This window comes from Sinocyclocheilus rhinocerous, unplaced genomic scaffold, assembly GCF_001515625.1.
Source record: "Sinocyclocheilus rhinocerous isolate Xijiao unplaced genomic scaffold, SAMN03320098_v1.1 scaffold503, whole genome shotgun sequence".
In the NCBI taxonomy this organism is placed as follows: Eukaryota; Metazoa; Chordata; class Actinopteri; order Cypriniformes; family Cyprinidae; genus Sinocyclocheilus; species Sinocyclocheilus rhinocerous.
In genome coordinates this window covers 666,488-691,579 of record NW_015643185.1, presented here as the reverse complement: position 1 = coordinate 691,579, position 25,092 = coordinate 666,488, and the positions used below count along the sequence as shown (strand labels likewise).

Genomic DNA, 25,092 nt, shown 5'->3' with positions numbered 1-25,092 from the left:
ACCCCCTTGTGTCAGTATTTTGTTGAACCACCTTTTGCTTTAATTACAGCCTTTAGTCAAGTCAAGTCACCTTTATTTATATAGCGCTTTATATAATACTGATTGTGTCAAAGCAGCTTTACAATGTCAAACAGGAAAATAGTTTGTCAAAAATGCAAGAGGACAATAACAAAGAGTCATTTTTCCAGCTAAAGTCAGTTCATTGATGATTCAGTGATGATTTAGTCTGTTGGGAAATGTCTCTACCAACTTTGCACATCTAGACTTTGCAATATTTGCCCACTCTTCTTTGCAGAACTGCTCAAGTTCAGTTAAATTTGAAAGTGACCGTTTGTGGACTGCAGTCTTCAAGTCATTCCACAGATATTCAGTGGGGTTTCAGTCTGGGCTCTGACTAGGCCATGCAAGGACATTCAACTTTTTCTCCTTCAATCACTGTGTGCTCAGTTTTGCTGTGTGCTTTGGGTCATTGTCATGTTGAAAGGTAAACCTTCTTCCCATTGACAACTTTCTGGCAGAGTGCAGCAGTATTTTGCCCCATCCATTTTTCCTTCTATTATAGTCTCATCTGCCTCAGAATCTTCAAGCTGCGTTTTGGCAAAGCTCAGTTGTGACTGTATGTGGCTTTTCTTGAGGAGTGGAGTTTTTTCATGCAACCCTCACATACAAGCCACATTTGTGGAGATTTTGTGATATTGTTGTCACATGCACACAATGACCACTCTTTGTCATAAATTCAGCAACAAGAGTTGCTGTAGGCCTCTTGGCAGCCTTTCTGTCCAGTTTCCTCCTGACTTTTTCATCCAGTTTAGAGCGACGTCCTGATCCAGGGAGGGTCTGTGTTGTACCAAATACCTTCCACTTCTTAATAACAGACTTCACAGTGACTTTCCTTCTAGGCATTGATAAAAGTGTTTGAATTTTTTTTGTATCCATCTCCTGACTTGTGCCCGTCCACAACTTTACCCCGGAGATTTTTTGACAGTGCCTTGCCACAGTTGGCTGTTTGCTTCAGTTGCACTACCAAGGATGGAAATGCTCCAGGAAAGCTCTTTTCACGAACTATATGTTTATACTTGAAATTCCAGAGGGGACGTCGGATGGCGTCACGTGGGGACGTAATGACGTGTGCCATTAATCAAACTATGTACTATAGCATGTAAAACGGGAACATGAAAGGAATATTCTAAAAGCAACTCATGTAAACACCATAATCATAATATTGGCTTATTTGAATAAGGTAAATAATTAGATTACTGATGTCCATGTAAACGTAGTCAGTGCTTCTGTTTTCTTTTCTGACATGTTGGTGTTATTTCTTTCACTTGGATGTTATAAGTTGCACTGAGTAAATACAGTTGGATAAAACAAAAACTGTGTCCATCTTCAATTCAGGCTGCAAAGCAACAAAATCTGATTATTTTAAAGGGGAGCGATTCTTTTCTATACCCACTGTAAATGCTGTTCTTTTGAACTTTCTATTCATTAAAGAATCCTGAAAAGAATGTATCAAGCTTTCCACAAAATATTAGGCAGCACAACTGTTTTCAACTTTAATAATACTACTACTACTAATAATAATAAAACATTTTTCATGAGCACCACATCAGCATATTATAATGATTTCTGAAGGTACAAGTGACAATGAAGAGTGGAATAACGGCTGCTGAAAATTCAGCTTTGCCATCACAGGAATAAATGACATTTTTAAATATATGAATATAAAATATATTATTATTGGGAAATATACACAATATTTACCAAACTGTCAATTGGTAGAGTAAATTATTTAAAAAACAAAGTGTATAAATGTGATGCAGCCAATCGATTTGCATATTCCACAAATCATTTTCCTTTAAAATAAAAATTGTCATCATCCATCCACCTTCATGTCACCCGAAACTCTTATGACTATTTTTAAACGTGGAACACAAAGGCTGTTATTATCAAAATGTCAAAGGAACAAAATGGAAAACAAAATATTTCACAGAATATATTTACTGATTCTACACTAGTTTCTAGATCTTAAACCAGAGCTCAACCAACCAGTGCATCATTTCTATGTATATTTTGACAAGAACATTCAGAAACAGGTAAAATAGCAAATTAGAAGAGAGAACCATCACAAACCTCTGCAGAGAAAAGACACCAAAGACACACTAAAAATGCACACATTTTAATAATTATATGCAGGCCTAATAATTGTGTTGATGCAGTCACTCTGGTGTTAACAGGAAATGGCAGCTATTTAATGTGATTAGCAATGGAGCTTATGAAGCTGAGGGTATGTTGCCTCCAATGCTCTGAAATAACATCTCTTGTAAACAGTTCTGTCAGATTTTGACAAGCTAATTTTCTCATTTACAGGTAAAACAAAGCAACATACTAATGGTGAGCCAACTGACTGATGAGACTATTCACTGGTGAACAGTAAGACTTATCCACCTCTACATTAAATAAAAGCAACTTTCACACAACTCACTGCACCTGAATCATTGCATGTAAGTATCATCTGAGGGCTTTAAAAGTCATCCTTTACAGAGATCCATCAGCTCTCTAATAAATTTTAAAGATCCATCAGCTCTTTAAAATTCACCTGTCAGTGCTGATGATAGAGTGCCTTCTTTTAGCTACGGCTGAATTACTTCCCCGTAATCATTCCAAATTCATCCTTCATGTGAAACAAAAGGCTGCAAGTGACATGTGAAATGAATGCACCATGTTTTCAAAATCCATCATGCTGGCCATCAAGTTCTCCTTACAGCATTTATCTACAAAAGTAAAGTAAACATCTCACAATACATTTATTCAGCAAATATACCTCACAACCACACACACCTGAACACCAGATGTTTCAGTAAAAAATGTTGAGTTTTTCCATTCAAGGGGTTCATGGGAACCAAACAGAAAAGAACAAAAGCAGGAGCTCTTTCAGGGGCAATACACTTCACTGAAGTGATAACAGTTAAGCAAATACTCAACAGCCTCTTTTTTCATCCTATTCTTCCCTATCAGCAATCCACATCCTGCTTGATGTGCAGCTCTTTTGTTATGCCAACATGATTTTGGGTTTTATTCTGTGCAGAACAGCAGTGAAATGCTGCAAATATTGATGTGGACTCACTGTGCCAACAGCTGAGAGAGGAGAGGAGAAGAGAGGAGATAAAGTATCTGATTGTCCTGAGGCAGAATCTGCCTGTTTGGATGTCAATGTGTCAATACAGTTAACTGACCTGCAGTGTAAAGTAAAATAACCAGTGCTCATAAGCATTACAGGTTATCGGGGATCTCTACATGACACATCCGCATGTTCAGTTAAATTTGAAAGTGACCGTTTGTGGACTGCAGTCTTCAAGTCATTCCACAGATATTCAGTGGGGTTTCAGTCTGGGCTCTGACTAGGCCATGCAAGGACATTCAACTTTTTCTCCTTCAATCACTGTGTGCTCAGTTTTGCTGTGTGCTTTGGGTCATTGTCATGTTGAAAGGTAAACCTTCTTCCCATTGACAACTTTCTGGCAGAGTGCAGCAGTATTTTGCCCCATCCATTTTTCCTTCTATTATAGTCTCATCTGCCTCAGAATCTTCAAGCTGCGTTTTGGCAAAGCTCAGTTGTGACTGTATGTGGCTTTTCTTGAGGAGTGGAGTTTTTTCATGCAACCCTCACATACAAGCCACATTTGTGGAGATTTTGTGATATTGTTGTCACATGCACACAATGACCACTCTTTGTCATAAATTCAGCAACAAGAGTTGCTGTAGGCCTCTTGGCAGCCTTTCTGTCCAGTTTCCTCCTGACTTTTTCATCCAGTTTAGAGCGACGTCCTGATCCAGGGAGGGTCTGTGTTGTACCAAATACCTTCCACTTCTTAATAACAGACTTCACAGTGACTTTCCTTCTAGGCATTGATAAAAGTGTTTGAATTTTTTTTGTATCCATCTCCTGACTTGTGCCCGTCCACAACTTTACCCCGGAGATTTTTTGACAGTGCCTTGCCACAGTTGGCTGTTTGCTTCAGTTGCACTACCAAGGATGGAAATGCTCCAGGAAAGCTCTTTTCACGAACTATATGTTTATACTTGAAATTCCAGAGGGGACGTCGGATGGCGTCACGTGGGGACGTAATGACGTGTGCCATTAATCAAACTATGTACTATAGCATGTAAAACGGGAACATGAAAGGAATATTCTAAAAGCAACTCATGTAAACACCATAATCATAATATTGGCTTATTAGAATAAGGTAAATAATTAGATTACTGATGTCCATGTAAACGTAGTCAGTGATTCTGTTTTCTTTTCTGACATGTTGGTGTTATTTCTTTCACTTGGATGTTATAAGTTGCACTGAGTAAATACAGTTGGATAAAACAAAAACTGTGTCCATCTTCAATTCAGGCTGCAAAGCAACAAAATCTGATTATTTTAAAGGGGAGCGATTCTTTTCTATACCCACTGTAAATGCTGTTCTTTTGAACTTTCTATTCATTAAAGAATCCTGAAAAGAATGTATCAAGCTTTCCACAAAATATTAGGCAGCACAACTGTTTTCAACTTTAATAATAATACTACTACTAATAATAATAAAACATTTTTCATGAGCACCACATCAGCATATTATAATGATTTCTGAAGGTACAAGTGACAATGAAGAGTGGAATAACGGCTGCTGAAAATTCAGCTTTGCCATCACAGGAATAAATGACATTTTTAAATATATGAATATAAAATATATTATTATTGGGAAATATACACAATATTTACCAAACTGTCAATTGGTAGAGTAAATTATTTAAAAAACAAAGTGTATAAATGTGATGCAGCCAATCGATTTGCATATTCCACAAATCATTTTCCTTTAAAATAAAAATTGTCATCATCCATCCACCTTCATGTCACCCGAAACTCTTATGACTATTTTTAAACGTGGAACACAAAGGCTGTTATTATCAAAATGTCAAAGGAACAAAATGGAAAACAAAATATTTCACAGAATATATTTACTGATTCTACACTAGTTTCTAGATCTTAAACCAGAGCTCAACCAACCAGTGCATCATTTCTATGTATATTTTGACAAGAACATTCAGAAACAGGTAAAATAGCAAATTAGAAGAGAGAACCATCACAAACCTCTGCAGAGAAAAGACACCAAAGACACACTAAAAATGCACACATTTTAATAATTATATGCAGGCCTAATAATTGTGTTGATGCAGTCACTCTGGTGTTAACAGGAAATGGCAGCTATTTAATGTGATTAGCAATGGAGCTTATGAAGCTGAGGGTATGTTGCCTCCAATGCTCTGAAATAACATCTCTTGTAAACAGTTCTGTCAGATTTTGACAAGCTAATTTTCTCATTTACAGGTAAAACAAAGCAACATACTAATGGTGAGCCAACTGACTGATGAGACTATTCACTGGTGAACAGTAAGACTTATCCACCTCTACATTAAATAAAAGCAACTTTCACACAACTCACTGCACCTGAATCATTGCATGTAAGTATCATCTGAGGGCTTTAAAAGTCATCCTTTACAGAGATCCATCAGCTCTCTAATAAATTTTAAAGATCCATCAGCTCTTTAAAATTCACCTGTCAGTGCTGATGATAGAGTGCCTTCTTTTAGCTACGGCTGAATTACTTCCCCGTAATCATTCCAAATTCATCCTTCATGTGAAACAAAAGGCTGCAAGTGACATGTGAAATGAATGCACCATGTTTTCAAAATCCATCATGCTGGCCATCAAGTTCTCCTTACAGCATTTATCTACAAAAGTAAAGTAAACATCTCACAATACATTTATTCAGCAAATATACCTCACAACCACACACACCTGAACACCAGATGTTTCAGTAAAAAATGTTGAGTTTTTCCATTTAAGGGGTTCATGGGAACCAAACAGAAAAGAACAAAAGCAGGAGCTCTTTCAGGGGCAATACACTTCACTGAAGTGATAACAGTTAAGCAAATACTCAACAGCCTCTTTTTTCATCCTATTCTTCCCTATCAGCAATCCACATCCTGCTTGATGTGCAGCTCTTTTGTTATGCCAACATGATTTTGGGTTTTATTCTGTGCAGAACAGCAGTGAAATGCTGCAAATATTGATGTGGACTCACTGTGCCAACAGCTGAGAGAGGAGAGGAGAAGAGAGGAGATAAAGTATCTGATTGTCCTGAGGCAGAATCTGCCTGTTTGGATGTCAATGTGTCAATACAGTTAACTGACCTGCAGTGTAAAGTAAAATAACCAGTGCTCATAAGCATTACAGGTTATCGGGGATCTCTACATGACACATCCGCATTTCTATTAAATATTAAGATTTACACAGAATCTGAGTAGACTACAAATTGCCTTTGTAAAACAGACTTTCCCCTTTTCACTTTCAGATTCTTACAGATTCCTGGCAAAAGGAAAGGAACACTGGATTCTGCAGTGTAGTTAGTTTAGGGGATTATTTATTATTGATTATAAGTATAAATATCTGTAAGGTCAAGATATGAAATTATGCATCTAACATCATACAATAATGAAGACAAAAGCATAGTTCAGTTGCTGTCACTAGCGAATTTCAGAATTTGCTGTCAAACAAAACTGTTTTCCTTTGGGGTGAATGATGCAAATTTGCATTCCTACCAAATCCTACCAACATTTACAGGTAAGTTAATGTGCATGCAGTTCAAAATCATAAAATCATTTTAAAATATTGCTAATCTCTCTCAAACAGCACATTTCAAATGAACTGAAAACACTGCACATTCAGTAAGAACTCTCTTCTCATGTGGAGGCTGTGTGTGGGTGTGTTGGTACTGGCTTAGAGTCATGGTCAATAAAAAAAAGAAGCAAGCCTTTTATACACAATCATAATCCAGTCACACAGTGGTAACTACTCTTTAAAATAAAATATTGATAAACTTGAGCCAACTAATATACACACCACCTATATATAATATAAACTGCATACATTCAAAAACCACCAAATAGGTACTATTTGAATCTTCTCGATGTGAAGGCAAATCAGAAACAGAAACGGCAAACAGTTAACGCAATGAAATGAACAATAAACATCTATGCAAGCGGGCATAATTGCTAAAGAACAAAGATTAGAGAGTACCGTAATCCTTAAACAAGAAAATCTCAGCTAAATAGACCTCGCGCAACCTGTATGAGTGTCTCAAAACAATACACGATTGAACACTGGCTTTAAAAGAGCCTCGAGTTCTATACTGTCCAACACAGACGGCGGCACACTCCCAATTGGAGAAGTGAAACCACCGGATTTCCTCAATGAAGCGACGGGCACCTGCTGACAGCGCCGGTTCTCTCGCACTATAGTGGGAGAAACCATCAAATAGTCAGTGAAAGTAACGGTGATACGAGTTGACTGAAGAGTCGGCAGTGCGGGAGCTGTTCTTTCAGCACCACAATCACTCCAATCCACACTACAACACACAAACTTTACCATCAACGTCCCTTTAACACAAAAACACTCTATGCCACGGCCAGTGGGGAAATAGTCACATTTAACCACTTCACGTACAGCTAAGCGAGGTGCTTTGGATAACGAAGTGAGTTTGAGAGGAGAGCAGTATTGGCCTACTTACCATCTATCGCCATGATGTTCTGGCCTGGACTGAACCATGGCGCGCTTTTAAGACGGGGTGGGCTCGACCGCTCCAGTGCGCAGGGGGAGGAGAGTGGGACACGCATCAGATGGTACATTCTGGGATGACAGAAAAGTCTACGCTGGGTTCCTGCTGTGCCTCTTAGCAGGATCCTGATTAACTGTTTTCAAATAATAATTCTTAAGGGTGGGATGAATTACAAGACAGCACTCAAAAAACCAAAAATTACGTGTTATCCCGCAAATTAACAAGCCAATTAGCTAAGTGAATAATTTAGATCAATCGAATTTGTATGTCAAAGCATGTCACTGATTACGTTTTAAAGAGTACATGGTGGAATATTATACAAGGCACAGCTAGAGATTTATTTACAACATGAAAAACGGACATTTGAAGCTCAGTTTGATACAGCCGAGTTTACAACATTTCTTTACAATTCTGCTAGTTAATTAGAGGTTAGTTGATTGGTTGAATTTAAATAAATGGCTCACCGCCCAAAAAATGAAAATTTGCTGAAAATTTACTCACCCTCAGGCCATTCAAGATGTAGATGAGTTTTTTTTGTTTTTGTTTTTTCTTCTTCTCTCCATTGGAACAGATATGGAGAAATTTAGCAATATCTCACTTGCTCACAGTGGATCCTCTGTAGTGAATGGGTGCCGTCAGAATGAGAGTCCAAACAGCTGATAAAAACACAACAATCCACAAATAATTCACTCGACCATCAATGTCTTGTGAAGTGAAAAGCTGTTTGCAATATTCATCATTATAAAATCCATCAAGACATTTTTAACTGGATTGCTTCAGTTTAAATAAGAATCCATACTCTAACACTTCCTTCTTCGGTTCATTTTTGGGTAAACTATTCCTTTAAATTTATTGCCATATCATCTTCACAGGCTATTACAATACAATAAATGCATTAGGTATTTCTAGGTCCTCATGACATAAAAAATTGGACAGACCCAAAACATGTTTTACAGAAAAGTTAGAGCTATATTGACATTTTGGTGGTTCCATGTTTAACTAAAGTGTACAACTAATATCAGAAATATCATACTGACTCTCTGGAATACTTGATTCTGATTTAAAAATTAATTTTACATGTTCATTTTTTATTTTATTTTATTAGGTAAGTAGACATGTATTAAGAGGAATAATGTAGTGTTATTTCATATTTTCTAACATTTTTAATTACCTGTTTAGTTTGGACAGGAATTATTGTGATTTTAAGACTGTTAACTCATTCTGCTTTAAGCAAAGATCAAATATGAATTGCAACAAATATTAGCAATGATCATTTATATCCTACATTTCTACCAGCTCTCCTGGGCTTTTAAAAAATTAATATCCAAACAGCAGGGATCCCACCTAATGACAGTGACCTTTAGAAAGCATCTGCATTCAAAAGCAATTAAATACACAGCTTCTCATACCCGCTAAACTGCCTCTGTATGACCATGTATGTAATTTAGAGATATTACTGAGCTAAATTCATATTTTGCTTTTTCTTTTAAATATGATTATATGATTATAACGGTGTCCAATTTGTGAGACAGTGTTCGACAATGACAATTGCTTTATTTGTTGTAAAATGGGATCTCTCTGTCTTCGCTTTTTACTCTGTTCTGAGAGAAGTGCTTGTGCATTTCCTATCAACTGGGATGTCATTAGATTTCTGTAAGTACCGGAAGCCATTCAGAGCACTTACAAAAAAAACGATGAAAGGGAGAGCGAGAGAAACACATTTGGGAAATCAGCTTTGTCTTTTCAGTGTCAAAGGAAAAACATAGTGTGTCTGAAATACATCAGATGTGAATCTGACAGTATTGGCAATGTTATCATAATCCCATCTGGTTACCTTAAAAGTCGCCATGGTTACCCGCTGTTGCCATGCGCCCATTGTTCTGGTTAAAAACACAAGCACTTGCCATCATGCTAGAAATAACAGTCTCCCATCAGTCTCTCTCTCCATCTACTCTATCATTTCCCATCCTCTTTTGTATTTGCTCAATGGACCCCATCAGTCTTTTCTTTTCATTTCACATTCAATACCAGCCTAAAAATAGAAACAAAAACATTTTCAGTGTTAACTGGCACTGAGGACTGAGGTTTAATGACGTGTACGAGATCATCTACTCCAATTCCCAAAGCCATAACATCACAGAAATGTCACTGACAATTAAGAATGACTAAATAATTCTCATCCCTCTTTCTTTCTGGGTGTAAATTGAAATAATGGGTTTTGACTGCTCACATCTCTCTCTATTTATTCTCTATTTGATTGGTAATAATTGGCAGGGCAAATGTGAGGACACGCACACACCCCTCCACCAGCTAACTGCAAAAACGGGTAATGATCCCAACACACAAAATCAATGGAAACAAGCACTTTAGACTCTGTAACTTCTTGTTCATGATTTTGAGTATCTTCGAACAAATGCTCGAAAAAACACATGAAAGAAAGAACATAGCACATACTGCATGAACCCTAAAATTTAAACCCTAAAATGCATAAAGTAAAAAATAATTACAAATTGCTCGAAATTAGAATTTTCACCTGGCATTATGTTCATTTTAGTTGCTATTTCTATATTTAAGTAGTATTTTATAATATCTCAAGAATCCATACGTAGGTCAAATTTATTTCTTTTTTGTATTTACCATCTGATGATAAAAATTGAGGGCAAATGTTTTATAGTCAATGAAAACTGTCCAAGGCTGGTAATTATTTCAAATCTTTCAAAACTTTTAGAGAGAAACTTTTAATGCGTCTGTCTTCTTTGTGCATTAAGGAAATGCCAAGCTGTATGCAGATAACCATCATGGTTTATTTTTGTATGAAACTAGCATTTGAGTTGCAGTCTGTGTGAGAGGTTATCTGACTGGGGTGGTTTGGATGTCTGGGCAGAATTTTCTCGATCAATAACTGACCTCCTCTTCCTCCCTTGCCATCTCTTTAGGTTTGCTTTGTGTGTGGTTATTTTTGGATTGTGAATTGAGAGCTTCTTCCAAATGGTTGTGCTCATCAGTCTCATCTGTGTTGTCATAGAAACAGTCAGACATCCATTAACCCTTTCAATTTCAGGAAAAGATGAAGAGGAAGATTGATCTGGCCTCAGACAAATCAATACAACTCTTTGGTCTTCTCTCTGAGAGAGATGAGGTGAACAGCTAAGCATCTTGTCTTAAAATAAACTTGCATGTATGTTCCCAACCTTCTATGTACATTTTGACTGTAAGAAAAACCTGATCTTTGCTTATTTTGGGCACAGAAAAACTTATAAACCAGGAAAGGATATGCCTCCTAATCTTGTCTGTTTCTGTCTTTGAGACGAGCTGCTCAAGTTCTTTTGGGAAAACGATAACCTATCAGAAGACAGAACTGTCAGTTTCTCCCTAGCCAGATAGCTTCACTTTGGAGGGCTTTCTAACGGAGAAAACCTTAAGTGACTATCAATTTATCCAGTAGCTGTAAACACCACCTGATCTTATCAAATCATCAAAACAGCTAGAAACAGTACATTATTTATGCTGGTTAGCTTAGTTGGAACTTTCTTTTACCTGCTAATAACAGAAACTCAGCAAACCACAAACATCATATATTCAGACCAAAATTATATATTTTACAATAGTTCCATTGACAAGAAGTTAATATTGAGCAACTTGTATTTTAGACACTGCCAGTTAATTTGCGTATTTTTGCTCCACCAATGAAAATAGTTAAGGCAGAATTATTCGTCTCGCATTTCCTAGAAAAACACAGTAGCAGCGTTCCTGAAAGAATGTGTTTTTGAATGAATCAGTCGAGTGATTCAGTGACTCATAAAGACAATCACTTGTTTTGTTCCAGAATAATTCAGGCTGAATTTGGAATAGTACAAAGTATGGAGAGTAGTAGTAGTAGTAATAGTGTGAATTTATTGATTTAAACAGTAATAATAGTCTGGATTTACGCTATTCCAAAATCAGCCTTTGTTTTTGAAGGAATCGGATGAGTGAACGATTAGTGCTTCAATTCATGACATTTGCCACCAACTGGCGTATCAATGAAACCTGCAGAAAACATCACTTAGAAATACCCACAACTAATGTACGGACTGAAAATATGTCTGGAACAGTGTTATTTTCATTTTATTTAGATACCATTATAGTAGCCAACTTATTAATATTTAGAATTTACTTTTTATATTATCAGAATCCATTTGAATTTTAGTTTGTTTAGTAATATGCTTTTGTCATTTTTATTAGTTTTTAGCTTTTAGTTTTAATTTTATTATTTTAATTTAATTTAGATTAAAACTTAAAGTTTTTTTGGTCTGTTATATAATTCAGCTTTATTTCAATTAACAAAAATATTTTAATAGTTCTAGTTAATAACAACACTGGCCTGGAACATACAAGCACAGAAAAGCTTAGTGATGCAAAAAGTGGGGAAAAAATATGACGATGTTGCATTGTTACATCAGTGTTCTTCAAATGGCGTTTGGCCAATGAGAAATGTTGTATAATGCAGAATGCAACATGTGATTAAAAGCCCCGATCCAAGTACAGGTGAAAAGAAAAGGTGCTTCTGATAACTGTTACCACCTGATGGGCAGAGCTCCAAACACAGTTCAGAGCTCTCACTCCCCAAAACACACACACTAGATTCGTGATAGGAGCACAGAGGGGTTTCCAAGGCAACAGACTACCCACACTCCAATAAACACGAGAGGCTGGACTCACAGGAGAAAGAGCACGATGGGGTGTTTCACACAAATGGAGAACAAATGTGTGCGTAATTGAGAAAAAAGGTCACCTTCGCTGGTCAGGTCTGTCTGTTTTCACAGGTCCCACACAAACAAGCCTGATCGAAATTACAGACGCAAAATATTTAGTTATCATTAAGATTAAAAATTCTACCGACACTGCACCATGACTAGAGGAATAAAATTATTAAGATGCTTTACTGATGTGATTACATGATGATCTTGTGCAAAAAATATTTTTGATTTTTATATTTTAAAAAGCTCAAACATCTGTGAACAAGCCCAAAAACTCTGTAATACAGAAAATGGGGCTCAAATGTAGAGGTAGGCATGTACACATCACTTACAAACATTATCGTCTCTTGCACGTTTGCAGCAATACACTGCCTCAGCTAAAGCACTAAAAACACCAGCTCTACTGTTTAATATTTCATAACATAACGCTCAATGAAACAGCTGCACAGAGCACTTCCTCACATCCATCCAACAATGCATATGAGAATTTATTTAGGTACAGTTCCTCAGTTTTTGTAGTAAATGATACAGATGATACTAATATGCAAGCTCAGCAGAAATAATGTTTTGTGGCATCACTGTATGAGCGCCCAGAGGTCAGCAGATGAATCCCAATGGAGTTTTAGAGAGGATTCAAAAGGCAGCACAGCAGGATTGTGTGTTCATGGAAAAAAACTGGAAGGAGATTTGTTGGACGGATCAATGGTTTTGTTTGATACAGTCAGATGCTCACAACTCACACACTAATTTCTTTTATTATTTATGACATGTGAGTGTATACGTGTGCCAGCTACAGAGAAACAGAGTGCACATCTATGAAAGAGAGAGTGTGTGTGTGTGTGAAACAGCTGCTCCATTTTCCAACTGACAGAGAAACAGAGCAAAGAAAAAAGAAAGCAAAAAACAAGAGTGCATCTGATCACTGGGGAGTTTGAGAGACAATGTGACTTTAAAACCAAATTGTCAAACGTTCCACTTAATACAGAACTGTCACATTGGGAGGTAATTAGATGAATCACAGTCATTTCCAGCATGATGATCATTAGAGGTGAACTCTTGCTCATGTCATTTAACAAGCAACAATAAAAAGCAGTGATTACGAAATTACTAAATCAAATTCGTCTAATTTGCACAACACTTTCAAAATGAGCTTAACTGCAACTCTGTTACTACATTGTTAAAAGCTTGTGTGTTTACTACACTGAACCGTAAAGGCAGCTCAACTGTCAGACACTGACTGCACTAATTTTCACATTAAGCATTTTTTCTGCTGACCAGTAGTTCAGATTTTTATTTTAGTGGCCCCACAACTACAATAAATATTTGTTTTCATAATTAACAATAAAAAAAATTAAATAGTGTTAAATTTTTTTGGGTCAAATAAAGCATTTGTTTGATCAAAAATACAGTAATATTGTGAAATATTACTACAATTTATAATAACCAGCAGCTAGTATCAGTAACTTACTGACCCCAAACCTTTGTTCAGATTTTACATCAAACCTTTCTTTAAAGTTTTAATGTAACTCCACAACAGCTATAGATTCATAAAAACGGTATTGCATACAGTTTGAAACCTTATTAAATACTTTATAATGTAATATTACTGCTTAATTTGTTGGCAACATATCCGTCAACACTAGCTTTTTTTTTTTTTTGTATATTTGGTATTTAACTGTTTTAACTGTATTTAAATTTTTCCCATAATTTAGCATTAACTTTAAAGGAGATTTAATCCTAAATTCTCTTGAAAAGCACATATCAGCATTAGTTGCTCAACACAATTTACAACAACATTCAATAAACGAAAAGTTTAGTTATTGGATGTTACAATCAATGTAAGATATAGTGACATTGTAACACTTTTCTGACAAGACAGGTGACACTTCAGCTGGTCAGAATTTCTCATCCTTATTGTTGAGCTCTGTAAACCTTTTGAAAGTAATTATAAAAAAAACACATTGGAGCCAAAGATATGGGCTGTGACTTCAGTGAAAGAAGACTTTATATTAAAAAAAGAACACAAAAAGACATGCGAACAAGATCATTACATTCAGTCAAATGACTGAATTTTATTTGAAGAAGACTTGTGAGTGTGTGAGTTGTATATCTGAAGAAGTGGCCATTATCACAAACACAGATTACTTTCTTTGTCTGAGAGGTTGAAAATGTCACATGTGCTTTTCACAGTACCCGTTCATGTGTTTTTCTCCTCCCCTGTGATGAAAAGGTGCACTGTTTTTTTGGACTGGAGCATCTGAGCGGCGCGGTCGACCCCAGTGATAGCAGTCAGACGATGCATGTCATATCGGGAGTACAGGGCCGTGCAGGTGAAGCTGACAGAAGCACCACCCTCTCTGACACCAGTCTGAAGCATATTACACACTTCACTGTAGAAGTGAGCGTATGTAGGCAACCCGTAGAAGATCAGGTTATGGATGCCCTTGATAGTGTATCTAAGAGAAAAGAGAATTAATAACATGTAAAAATAAACTGAAAAAAAAAAGTAAATATAATAAAAACGTTTTTTTTTTTTTAAATTTTTTTTATATTGGCCTGCATCATTTTTTAATGAGTTATATAGTAGTTGAAAACCTTGGGGTCAGTAAAATTTATTTGATGCTTTTGAAAAAAGTCTCTTCTGCTCACCAAGGCTGCACTTATTTGATCAAAAATATAGTAAAAACATAAATATTTTGAAATATTATTTCAATTTAAAATAACAGTTTTCTGTTTTAATATACTTAAACATTTTATTTATTCCTGTGAAGGCAGAGCTGAATTTTCAGCAGCCATTACTCCTGTCTTCAGTGTCACATGATCCTTCAGTAATTTTGTTGCAACATTATAAATGTCTTTACTGTTACTTCTGATCAATTTAATGCATCCTTGCTGAACAAAAGCATTAATTCCTTAAACAAATCTAACTGAACACAAACTTTTGAACAGTAGTGCATATGAAGTATGCAAATGATAATACGCTTATAGAACACACACCTCTTGTAGAAGTGGAATCTCTCAGAGAAAAGCATAAACTGTTTTTCTCCTTTCTGGAAGTAATGTCGTGCTCGAGACACCTCTGATCTCTGCGAGTACTCGCTGACACTAGCGAAACTGAAGTCTTCCTTCTTCAGGTAGTTCCGCAGACGAACAAAATCAAAATACGATGGCACATAGATGAAAGTTTGGGACATGACAGAGTCTCTGTACTGGGGTAGGATCTTATCCACAAAGAACTGGAACCTAAAGGATAATACTGTTTAAATACTTGCAAATAATTATTAAACATTATAGGTTGACCATATGCTGTCATCTGAATACAGTTCTTTCAAAATATCACATTTTGTAAATAAAGGAAGTCATGGAAATTCAGTATGAATGATATTCATTGCTTTCAGCCCACAAATAATGGTAGCATCTTACTCACTTTCCAATATGAGTTTCAGTAAAATAACAGTCTGAAATCAGTTACTTAAATTATTTCATAGTCATAACTATATTTTCTCTCAGAGGTTCCTCTGTGCAGACTGAACGCTGCTGCTCTCTAGTGTTCAGAATGAAAAACGGCAGGCATCTGTTACCTGGCATCCTGGTCCATGAAGCTGTCAGAGTGAAACATCTGGAATACATGTGGCAACTGCACCAGTACCTGACAGATTGAGCCCACCTTAGGAATAGTTTTACTGCACACCTGAGGGAAAGATGAACAACAGTATCTGTATACTTAAACTACCTTCAAACGTTTAGTGTCGGTGTAATTAATTTTATTGAAAAAAATAAAAATAAAACTGAATTTGTATTCTTGTGGAAAAAGTGATACACTTCTTTTTTAAAAATAGAAAGTTCAAAAGAACAGCATTTATTTACAATAAAAATCTTTGGTAACATTATAATGGTCTTATGCATTCTTGCTGAATAAAAGTATTAATTTCTTTAAAAGAATTTGTACTGACAAAACCTTTTAACACTAGTGTAAGACCAGAGCCAATCAGATTAGCTCCCCAAAATACAAATACTTCACAATTTGAACAGTTCTCAGGGTGTTTGGTTGTGTACCTGACCCCTGTAGTTGTGGCAGTGTTTGGTAAGGATGTTGGTGATCTGAGGCTCTTGTACGGCACTGAACACCAGCGTCTGTCTATAATGCGCTGCCCAGTTGTTCAAGTTCCACATGCGTACACGAGAGAAATCAACACCGTGAGAGTCCAGCGGCTGCAGATTCAAATACTTCAACACATGCTGCAACACAAATAAAGGAAAACAGCCATTTATACATATTTATACACAGAAAAAGTATATCAAAATATATCTACATTATAATTTATTACACAGAGAACAATGATCAAATCACTGTGCAATTAAATTTAAAATCAGAAATTTGAATTGAAACTAAAGTGTTCTAAAAGAACCTTTGGACAACTGAAACCCACCAGCAAGTGTTCCCAGTTCTGCATGAGGAACACATCTGCCTGGTCCACAATCAGAAGTTCAATGGAGGACAGGAAGTCAAAGTCTCTCTTTTTCTCACCGTCTGCACCCAGAACTGTGCGCAGACCCAGTGGAGATGCAATGATGATGTCAGAAGAGTAGAAGGGAGAATAGAGTCGCATACTGCGTTTCATGATAGACACACCTGCCCATAGAGAGAGAAAAATAGAAATGAGGCACAATATAAAAAAAAAATCAAAGGTGTAAAATTAAACAGCTGAAACTAGTCTATCAGATGAATTGTGTAATTTCTCTGACACTAGGAGAACCAAAGGGCTTGAAACAATCTATTATCATTGTCTTGCTTAACCCTAACCCAATATGCAGAGACAGCTTGAAGTATTTTAACATTCAAACATTAACGTGCATCAAATATCATAGTTTAAGGTTTTCAGTTAAGGGGAAAAACTTTACCGTACCTATCCTGAAATGGTCATCTGTATTTCCAGAAAAGACAGCGTGGTAGTCATCAGGTCTGTGCAGTTTGGCCGGACTTTCACCTGGCTCCTCTCCATACTCTTCCTTAAACCTCTTCTTGTTACTGACATCCATCTTCTTGCCTTTAGGCTCTAAAAGTGTTATGAAGGTCTGGACCACTCGCAGCACTCCATCTCTGAACGGCACCAGAATCAAAACCTAAAAGAGGGAGAATTAATTATGAGAATGTGGTTGGCTAATTTAAAGCACTTTTATTCATGTTGTAATCAAGAGAATACATGTCAATGAATTACATTTAAAATGATTTTATAACATATTTACGTTTAACATCAAGTACAGGACAAACCGATTAAAAACCAATGCCATATTAAAAATAAACAAAAACACTATACTCGTATGAAGACAGTGGTACCTTTGGTCTAGTAATGCCCTGGTCCCGAAACTCCTCATTCACATCTTTAGTTTCCTTCAACTTGGCATTATTTCTAAGCACACGAGTGTTAGCCTTTAACACATGGTTTAGCACATGAAGACAGTACGTACTCCGCACTTCCTTGGCCTCCCTCAAGGGGAAGCTGTTTGTAAAATGTACATCCCTGTAAGTACCTGCAAAAACAAAAAATGGGAGATGAGGATAATGAAAAAAGTCATAGCAAAGTAAAATTTGAAAAATTAGGATGCCTGGTGTTAAAAATGATTTTAATTTTGTTGACATACCCATGAGCCCAAGCAATTCCTTCTGCAGCTCTGTAACATCTGTCACAGCGCCTCCTTCAGGTGCAAAGGACTGGTTTAACAAGCACCAATTTGCCTCCAGGGTTTTGTGGATGGTTGGAAGAGGGGCAGAAGAGGGCTGCCCCACGGCTGGGAAATGTTCCAATGGACACATACACTGCAGAGTGCCCAGCTTTGGCCACTGACAGGTGAGGAAGAAATTTAAAATTTCACACCTTTTTGTGGTCAGTAAGATTTTTTTTAATGACTTTTATTCAGAAAAGGATGCATTAAATTGATCAAAATTGGCAGTAAGACATTAATAATGTTACAAAATATTTCTTTCAAATAAACGCTGTTCTTTCGAACTTTCTATTAATAAAATAATCCTGCAAAAGAATGTTTCACGGTTTCCATAAAAATATTAACACTGCAACTGTTTTCAACATTGTTAACAATAAAAAATGTTTCTTGAGCACCAAATCAGCATGTTACCACACTAATAATAACATTTAGTTATTTAATAAGTTAAACTACAGCTAATTAAATGTCATTAAATGGTTATTTTAAATCGTATTCATATTTCACAATATTACTGTTTTTACTTCTTACAAGTTACATACCGTAACCTGAGACTTGATCTTTGATCCTTGCAAGATTTGTCCCACTTCCTCTTCACTCAGTTCAGTCTCCTGGTGCTTCGCAAATATGTCTACAATAACCAGAGAGGCATTTTTACCCTCTAGTGTAAGTAGGGCCTAGGTTTTCAGTTTGCTTCTTAAGGAAATCAATCTTGTCAGGCTTGAATACTACACTTAAGAGTTTGCAAAACAATAAATTGAAAGCATGTATAAATCATTTCAGGTCAGAATTCAAAGAGTCGGACTGATGAATCATGGGAATGTCTTGCCTTCCTCCTCCTGCTCTCCCATGTTTTCCTCTCCTTCCGCAGGCAGGTTGGTCTCCAGACAGAATGCAGCTTCATTCTTCTTATCTGTAAATTCTCCCTCCGTCTCAACCTTTTCATTCTCTTCTATATCTCCATTTGTCTTTTCAGGGTGTTCTTTATTTTGTGAATTATCAGGTGTTTCACCCTCCTCTTCTTCTAAATCCTCCTCAGCATCATTACCTTCCTCCTCCTCTTCTTCTTCTTCACTTTCTCCTAATTGAAAAAATAAAGTTAATTATAGGCCATTAGACCTTTTCAGATAAAGCACCGCAACTGATATCGAAAAGTGTAAAGTATGAGACTGTAAAAGATCTTACCTTCAACTTCATCTCCGTCATCCTCACCATCACTTTCTTCATCTTCACTGTTGTCATCAGCATCTTGGATCATGGTGGTCAGCAGTTTCTGATAAGCAGACAGCTGCTCTTCATCACTGTCTTCCTTACTGTCATGTTCAGGGTGCTGTGGACTGTCAGGCTGTTCAGGTGCAGAAACACTTTTAATGTGATGGTTTGAAACAAAACATGAACAATAAAACTTCAACCTGAGTGGCAAACTATTAAGATTAAACCAGGGGCAGCTTCTCTGATCAGATCTACCCAAACACATTTTTCCACACTACTTGTCCTATATGCAATATTAATCGTAGTGTACATGCATTCAGCTGCCAAATGCTTCTCATTCACCTGGTTTATTGACTGGGTTCAGAAAGAGGTTTCTGGACCTTCAGGATCAATCCTTAAAGTCATGGCAAAAGAAAGAATATTAGTCTATAATTACTTACCAAGCGCAAAATCTGAGTCTTCTCCGGTCTATCAACAACACTAAAAAAACGAAACCATTAAAAGTGTTAGTACTTGCTACTTGAAGCTCCCAATGTAACGTATACTGTCTAAAAACACATCGCTATACTTACTTATCGTGAAAAGGATGCTGTTCTCCAAATTCTTTTAGATGTTTCTTCTGTTTCTTAGTTAAATTGGTAATCTCTTGATTTCCTCGCCTTCTTTTGCCCATGTTTCCGTTTTACACGTGTGTAACTAGCTTATGTGTTTTCTTCTCTTCATGGATAGTTAGAGTGCCGTCACACTCTAGCGCCACCTGTCGACTTGGAATAATGGTAGTAGCGCTACAAAGAAGAAAGGGGCCACAGATTTCAGACTTCATTTTAATAATAGGTTTTGTCATTTCTAAAGCATAACTGCTTCCACAAACACAGATCAGATTATTGAACACAGGAATTAGGAGAAGCACTCAGTGGGTCTGATTTGACGATATTTTAGCAGCTGTCAAAGCAAAAGAATCATGCCATTGGTTTATCTTCCACCTCATTTTAAGATTTTCTCACTGTTACATTAGTATATGTTCTGCCACAATATGATTAGTGTCTTTAAAATGCTCTATCATTCCCCTAAGAGTCAAAGAATCAGACTTTTCCTCTGGCTGTGCGTTACACAGCTTTAACTAATTACAAACACTGCAGGCGTAGAGGAATGGATCTCACCATCCATTCAGGTGCAGCTGACGTATCGGGTGTTCATCAGAATCAGAGCAGAACTGATGTTTGATGTGCGTTAACTCGACTGCAGCCGAAAATATCTTGGCCGGAGCATGTGTAAGAATGTATGTAATTGATTTGATCATTGAAAATGGTTCCATAACATTAAATTAAAACAGATGTGTGGATACCACATACGGAGACATTTAAAAAAAAAAGTTATTTATATATTTATTTATTTAATTCTGCCCAAGAGACCCTCCTTCCTCCAGCCTCTGAGAACATGTGGTCTGTGATTATAAAGCATATTCCCCGCTGGTGATTAGGGTGCCTATGAATAACAGCAGGGCTGGAGGCCAGTGAAAACAAGGGGAGTGAAACAAATGAACCACACACATCTCGGCTCAGGGGTGAGTCATAAACACACCAAAGGTTAGAAAAACACGGTTAGGACCAGCATGAAGGCGAGGTGAGTGTCCGTGAACACCACCGAAAAACGCCATTCCAAAGAGACCACTGCAGGCCAAGGGTCTCGTGCCCACTTCTTATGATAAAGCTTTGTGTGTGTGTGTGTGTCTGTGTGCAACAGAGGTAAATTCATTCACTCGACAGGACTGATGTTCCTGCATTTTTATTTTAAACTAAATGTTTCTTAAATATATCTCATGTAATGTGATGTGTGTTGAACAGTGGTTAGCTGTAGCAATATTTGAATCCTGCAGTACTCTGTTTTCAGTCTGTATAATTTCTCGAAAATTCTTGATTTGGATTCATATCAATGTTGCAGCAGTTAAAGCCATCATGAAATGCAAGGAGCAACAGATCTTTTCTTGCATATTGTGATGTATTTTTGAGTGGTAACGTATTATCAGAAAATAAAAAATGTTGGAGTGGACTTGGTTCTATAGGCATCGATTGCTGATTGGATTTGGGCATTGTGAGCTTGAAGGGGCAAAGTTTAAGCTGAAAGGTCCAGTTATGCCTTTTTGATTAAACATCAGAAGATCAAAACACTTGAATTTAGCAGCTCACTGGAAAGGAAAACTTTATGGTAATGTTAAATTAAAATTTATTTGGGTAACAAAGCATATGGCCTTTTGAAGCCTGAAAGCTTCTATCTCCAATGGGTTTTATGCTCACAGTTTGACAGGACATGAGTTTTTTAATTCAAGCATAGAATTAAAAATTTTGGATTATCATTTTGAAGTTCATTTCCTAGACACCGTCAATCTATTGATTATTCATTAAAACCTCATGCAGGCAAATACTTTGATGGGAATAACGCAGCATTAATTTTCATTAGAGGTGCAAGAGCAGTGTTCACAGAATATTCTCTGCCTGTTCCAAAACTGGCATCAAATGAATTGCATAATTATAGGAACATTCTCAGATTACAATAATTACACACATATCATTTGCACTAACTTGCCCAAATTGGATTTAATTGAGCAAATACTTATCCAATTTCCAACTCAATAGAAAGGATTATTTTTTTTAAACAGAAAATCTTTATTCTGTTCAGTAAAGGATCCAACATGCTCAAATCCTGTTGTTGATCATTTGTGTTGACCTGTTGCAGCTGGTTTGCATGTGTTGGAGTCAGATTCCTCTTGAAGTGTTTTCCAGCTTGTTAAAGAAATGAGAGACAAAACTACAGCACTCTGAAAGAAAAATGCAGACGTTTATGGGACTCTTGTTAAATTACCCACATCAAAATGAAACAGCCCCTCGCCAATAATAGTTTTACAGAAACACTCAGCCCGGGGCAGATAGTGGCTTATGTGTTAGCATGGGGGCAGATAGTGGGCTAAAGATGGAAGAAAGCACAATACATGTGATATGGGGTAGACTGGGGCTGGACAGCGGCAAACAGGCAATGTATTGACTTTAACATAAGCATAGGGTGATACATAAAATCTTCAAGTGTTGTTGTTGGACGTTTGTGCTTGTGTGAAATCTCACACCTGGGGTTTCAATATACAGTGACCTGACTGAATCCCTGAACTCTGGGTCGGGGCTAATGCTAGTGCACCTTAAGCGATCCAATATTTCTTGGGAGAAAGTCTCTGTGTATATAGTTAGCTATAGTTTCTGGAAATTTGTCACCAAAGATAGGCTAAACATTCAAGCATTCAAGAATGTCCTCAACTGGAACACACACACACACACACACACACACACACACACACACAAGTAAAAATGAAAGCTATAGAAATGAGCTAAATTTGGCAAAACCTCAATTATTTTATATTTAAAGATTTTCTCATTGGGAAAAGTAAAATAAAAAAGAAATTAATAAATAAATTCAAAGTAAATCCTTCAAGGGTTAGGGGTAGTCAAGTAATTATAATTAACTCGATATAATATAAATTTACAAAATGTTTATATGCATATTTAGCTATAGTTTGGGGGCAAAATTGAATTAAAAGTGAGCTAAATGTGAAAATGAACTAAATATTAAAAAAATAGAAGTCTATTATTTAGATAGCTAAGTAAATGTGTGTGTGTGTGTGTGTGTGTGTGTGTTTAATTAAAGTATTTCACCTGGTATAATTTGTTTAGATAATCTGTTAGCCACAGATGGAATGTAATCTGTCTAATTGAGTGAAGGTTCTCACTTATTGCCCACGGCAACCTAGAACATTCCAAATCCGCTGATGACAACTTTATGATTAGAACTAATTCACTCCTTTGTGTCTGCATGTGTTGTGGCTTTTATACAAATGTGCTGAGACTTTACATTGAATGAATCTCAAGGGCAAGAATGCACTGTGGACTGTCCTCAGAGTGTTGAAGACGTTATTCTGAGTAAATGTAGACCATCTGTGGAGTCCACAAGTTCTCATAAAGATATAACCTGGACTTTTCCTTGCATTTGCAGAGGCACTTGAGAACTACAACAGTGTCAGTTTGTTGACTGCAGGAAATCTCATAAGAGTGCAAGTATTAAGAAAATAAACAACCTGCCAATATAGAAGGATTTTTTGTGTGTAATGTTTTTCATCTGAATAGTACCAAATGTTGCAATAACGGACAGACACCTGAATAACAGCAGCTGCCAACGGGATGGCAAAAGAAAAAAAAAAAAAAAAGAAAAAAAGAAAATGCAATTTACCTGCAGAGGCGTGCCCGACTGTCAGCAAATATGTGCACACACACAGCACACACACGTTGTTCGTTGATGAAAAGGGTATTGTCTGGTTTCTGAAAGACAGTGTTGTCTAATGGTTTGTGTTTCCTTGACTCTGTGGAATGAGGTTTGTAGCTTCCTGATACACCCCACCTCATTACACTGGTCTTCCTCCTTAATCTTCCACCTGAATACACCTGTTCAAGACAAATAGAAAAGAATGTTGAGGGGAAAGAGTACTACTAAACAAATTCAGAAACAAATTCAACTTTTCAAAGGCTTTTAGAAGAAAAAATATGATTGTTATTTTTGTTTGAGAACCTTGTGTTAAAGAAGTCTCTCAACCAGGGGCCCGGGGTCCATTAAGGTTTTTTTTCCAAACTTCCAAGGGGGCCTCAAGATGACTTGATTTAAAATAAATGATGTAAAATAAAACAAAACAAGCTTTAAAGCTAAAACATCTAGATCTAAACATCTAGAATTCTAAAATTTGAGTTCATTTTAATTATAACTACTGGAATTTCTTATTTTAATCTTTTAATATTGTTGTAAACAGTGGGCTTGTAGTCAAAAAGGTTGAGAATTGCTGCTTTAAAGTAACACTTGCATATAAATGAATAACTGTGTAATTAATAAGTAAGAATAAGAAAGTTTAACATGCACATAAATAAGAATAAGATGTTTAACATGCACATTAAAGGTGAAGTGTGTCACTTTTTAATGGTAACATATTTTTTCCAAAGTGACCATTTTAAATATGCCATTGTTAGGCTGATTTCTCTACAAGTTTGACAATTCTGCCAAAACATTTCTATTTGTTTAAGAAATCCGTCTGTCCAGCCCAACACAGCAACAGTGACTCAACAAATAGCATGAATTTAGGGCGTGGCCATCTGCCACCAATGCAGAACTGGTGAGTGTTTGAAAAACTTGTTTGAAAACAATCATTGTTTTAGCAATGATTTAGCAATCATTTGTTTCGTTTGGTGTTGCTAGTGGCACAGAAATCACATACTTCACTTCTCGTGCACACACACAGTATCATTTCACTACATCAATAGAAACTCTGCTTCTGGTCTCTCTCCCGTTTTTGTCCATTCCCTCTTTATTTCTGACTAACCATCTTTTTCTCTTGTTGAGTTAAAAGTCAACACTCTACCTAAATTCTTCATTTATTTTCTCTGCTGGAACTCTGTCATCCAATCTCTTATTCGCTTTTCTTTCTTCCAGCGTTGCTCTCTTGGGTGGAATCGGCATGTCTTTGTCGGGGTCTCCTTCCTCCTCTCCTCTCTTGCCCTCTTTCTCTCTCACTGCGTCTCTGAGGTGGTAGAACAGTAGGCCATGTAGCAGCGCAGTAGGAACAGTTTGTGTTGAGCTCTTGAGCTGTAGCTCTTTTATTCCTCTGTTTTTTATTTCTCATTTTCGTTCCCTTCATCATCTTTCCCTGGGAAAGAAGGACATGTTAAAGAAAAATG

The 25,092-nt window shown here is 36.7% G+C and overlaps 2 protein-coding genes across 2 annotated transcripts in view; both read right to left on the bottom strand.

Annotated features, from left to right (window-relative positions):
- The window catches only part of LOC107757094 (synaptotagmin-14-like), a 64,048-nt gene extending 56,317 nt beyond the window's left edge, over nucleotides 1–7,731 (bottom strand). The window contains exon 1 of the mRNA XM_016574472.1: nucleotides 7,614–7,731. Within this exon, the coding sequence (XP_016429958.1) occupies nucleotides 7,614–7,731 (118 nt within the window). The remainder of the gene's footprint in view (nucleotides 1–7,613) is intronic.
- Nucleotides 7,732–14,355: 6,624 nt separating this feature from the next.
- LOC107757128 (digestive organ expansion factor-like) lies at nucleotides 14,356–20,119 on the bottom strand. The gene is made up of 13 exons (XM_016574517.1): nucleotides 19,906–20,119; nucleotides 19,774–19,813; nucleotides 19,307–19,466; nucleotides 18,951–19,202; nucleotides 18,664–18,752; nucleotides 18,044–18,242; nucleotides 17,739–17,932; nucleotides 17,308–17,524; nucleotides 16,831–17,033; nucleotides 16,457–16,639; nucleotides 15,982–16,091; nucleotides 15,398–15,643; nucleotides 14,356–14,856 (listed from the first exon to the last, which is right to left on the bottom strand). The coding sequence occupies exons 1-13, from the start codon at nucleotides 20,004–20,006 to the stop codon at nucleotides 14,598–14,600; spliced, it is 2,253 nt and encodes a 750-aa protein (XP_016430003.1). The 5' UTR covers nucleotides 20,007–20,119; the 3' UTR covers nucleotides 14,356–14,597.
- Between the last annotated feature and the right edge of the window lie 4,973 nt (nucleotides 20,120–25,092).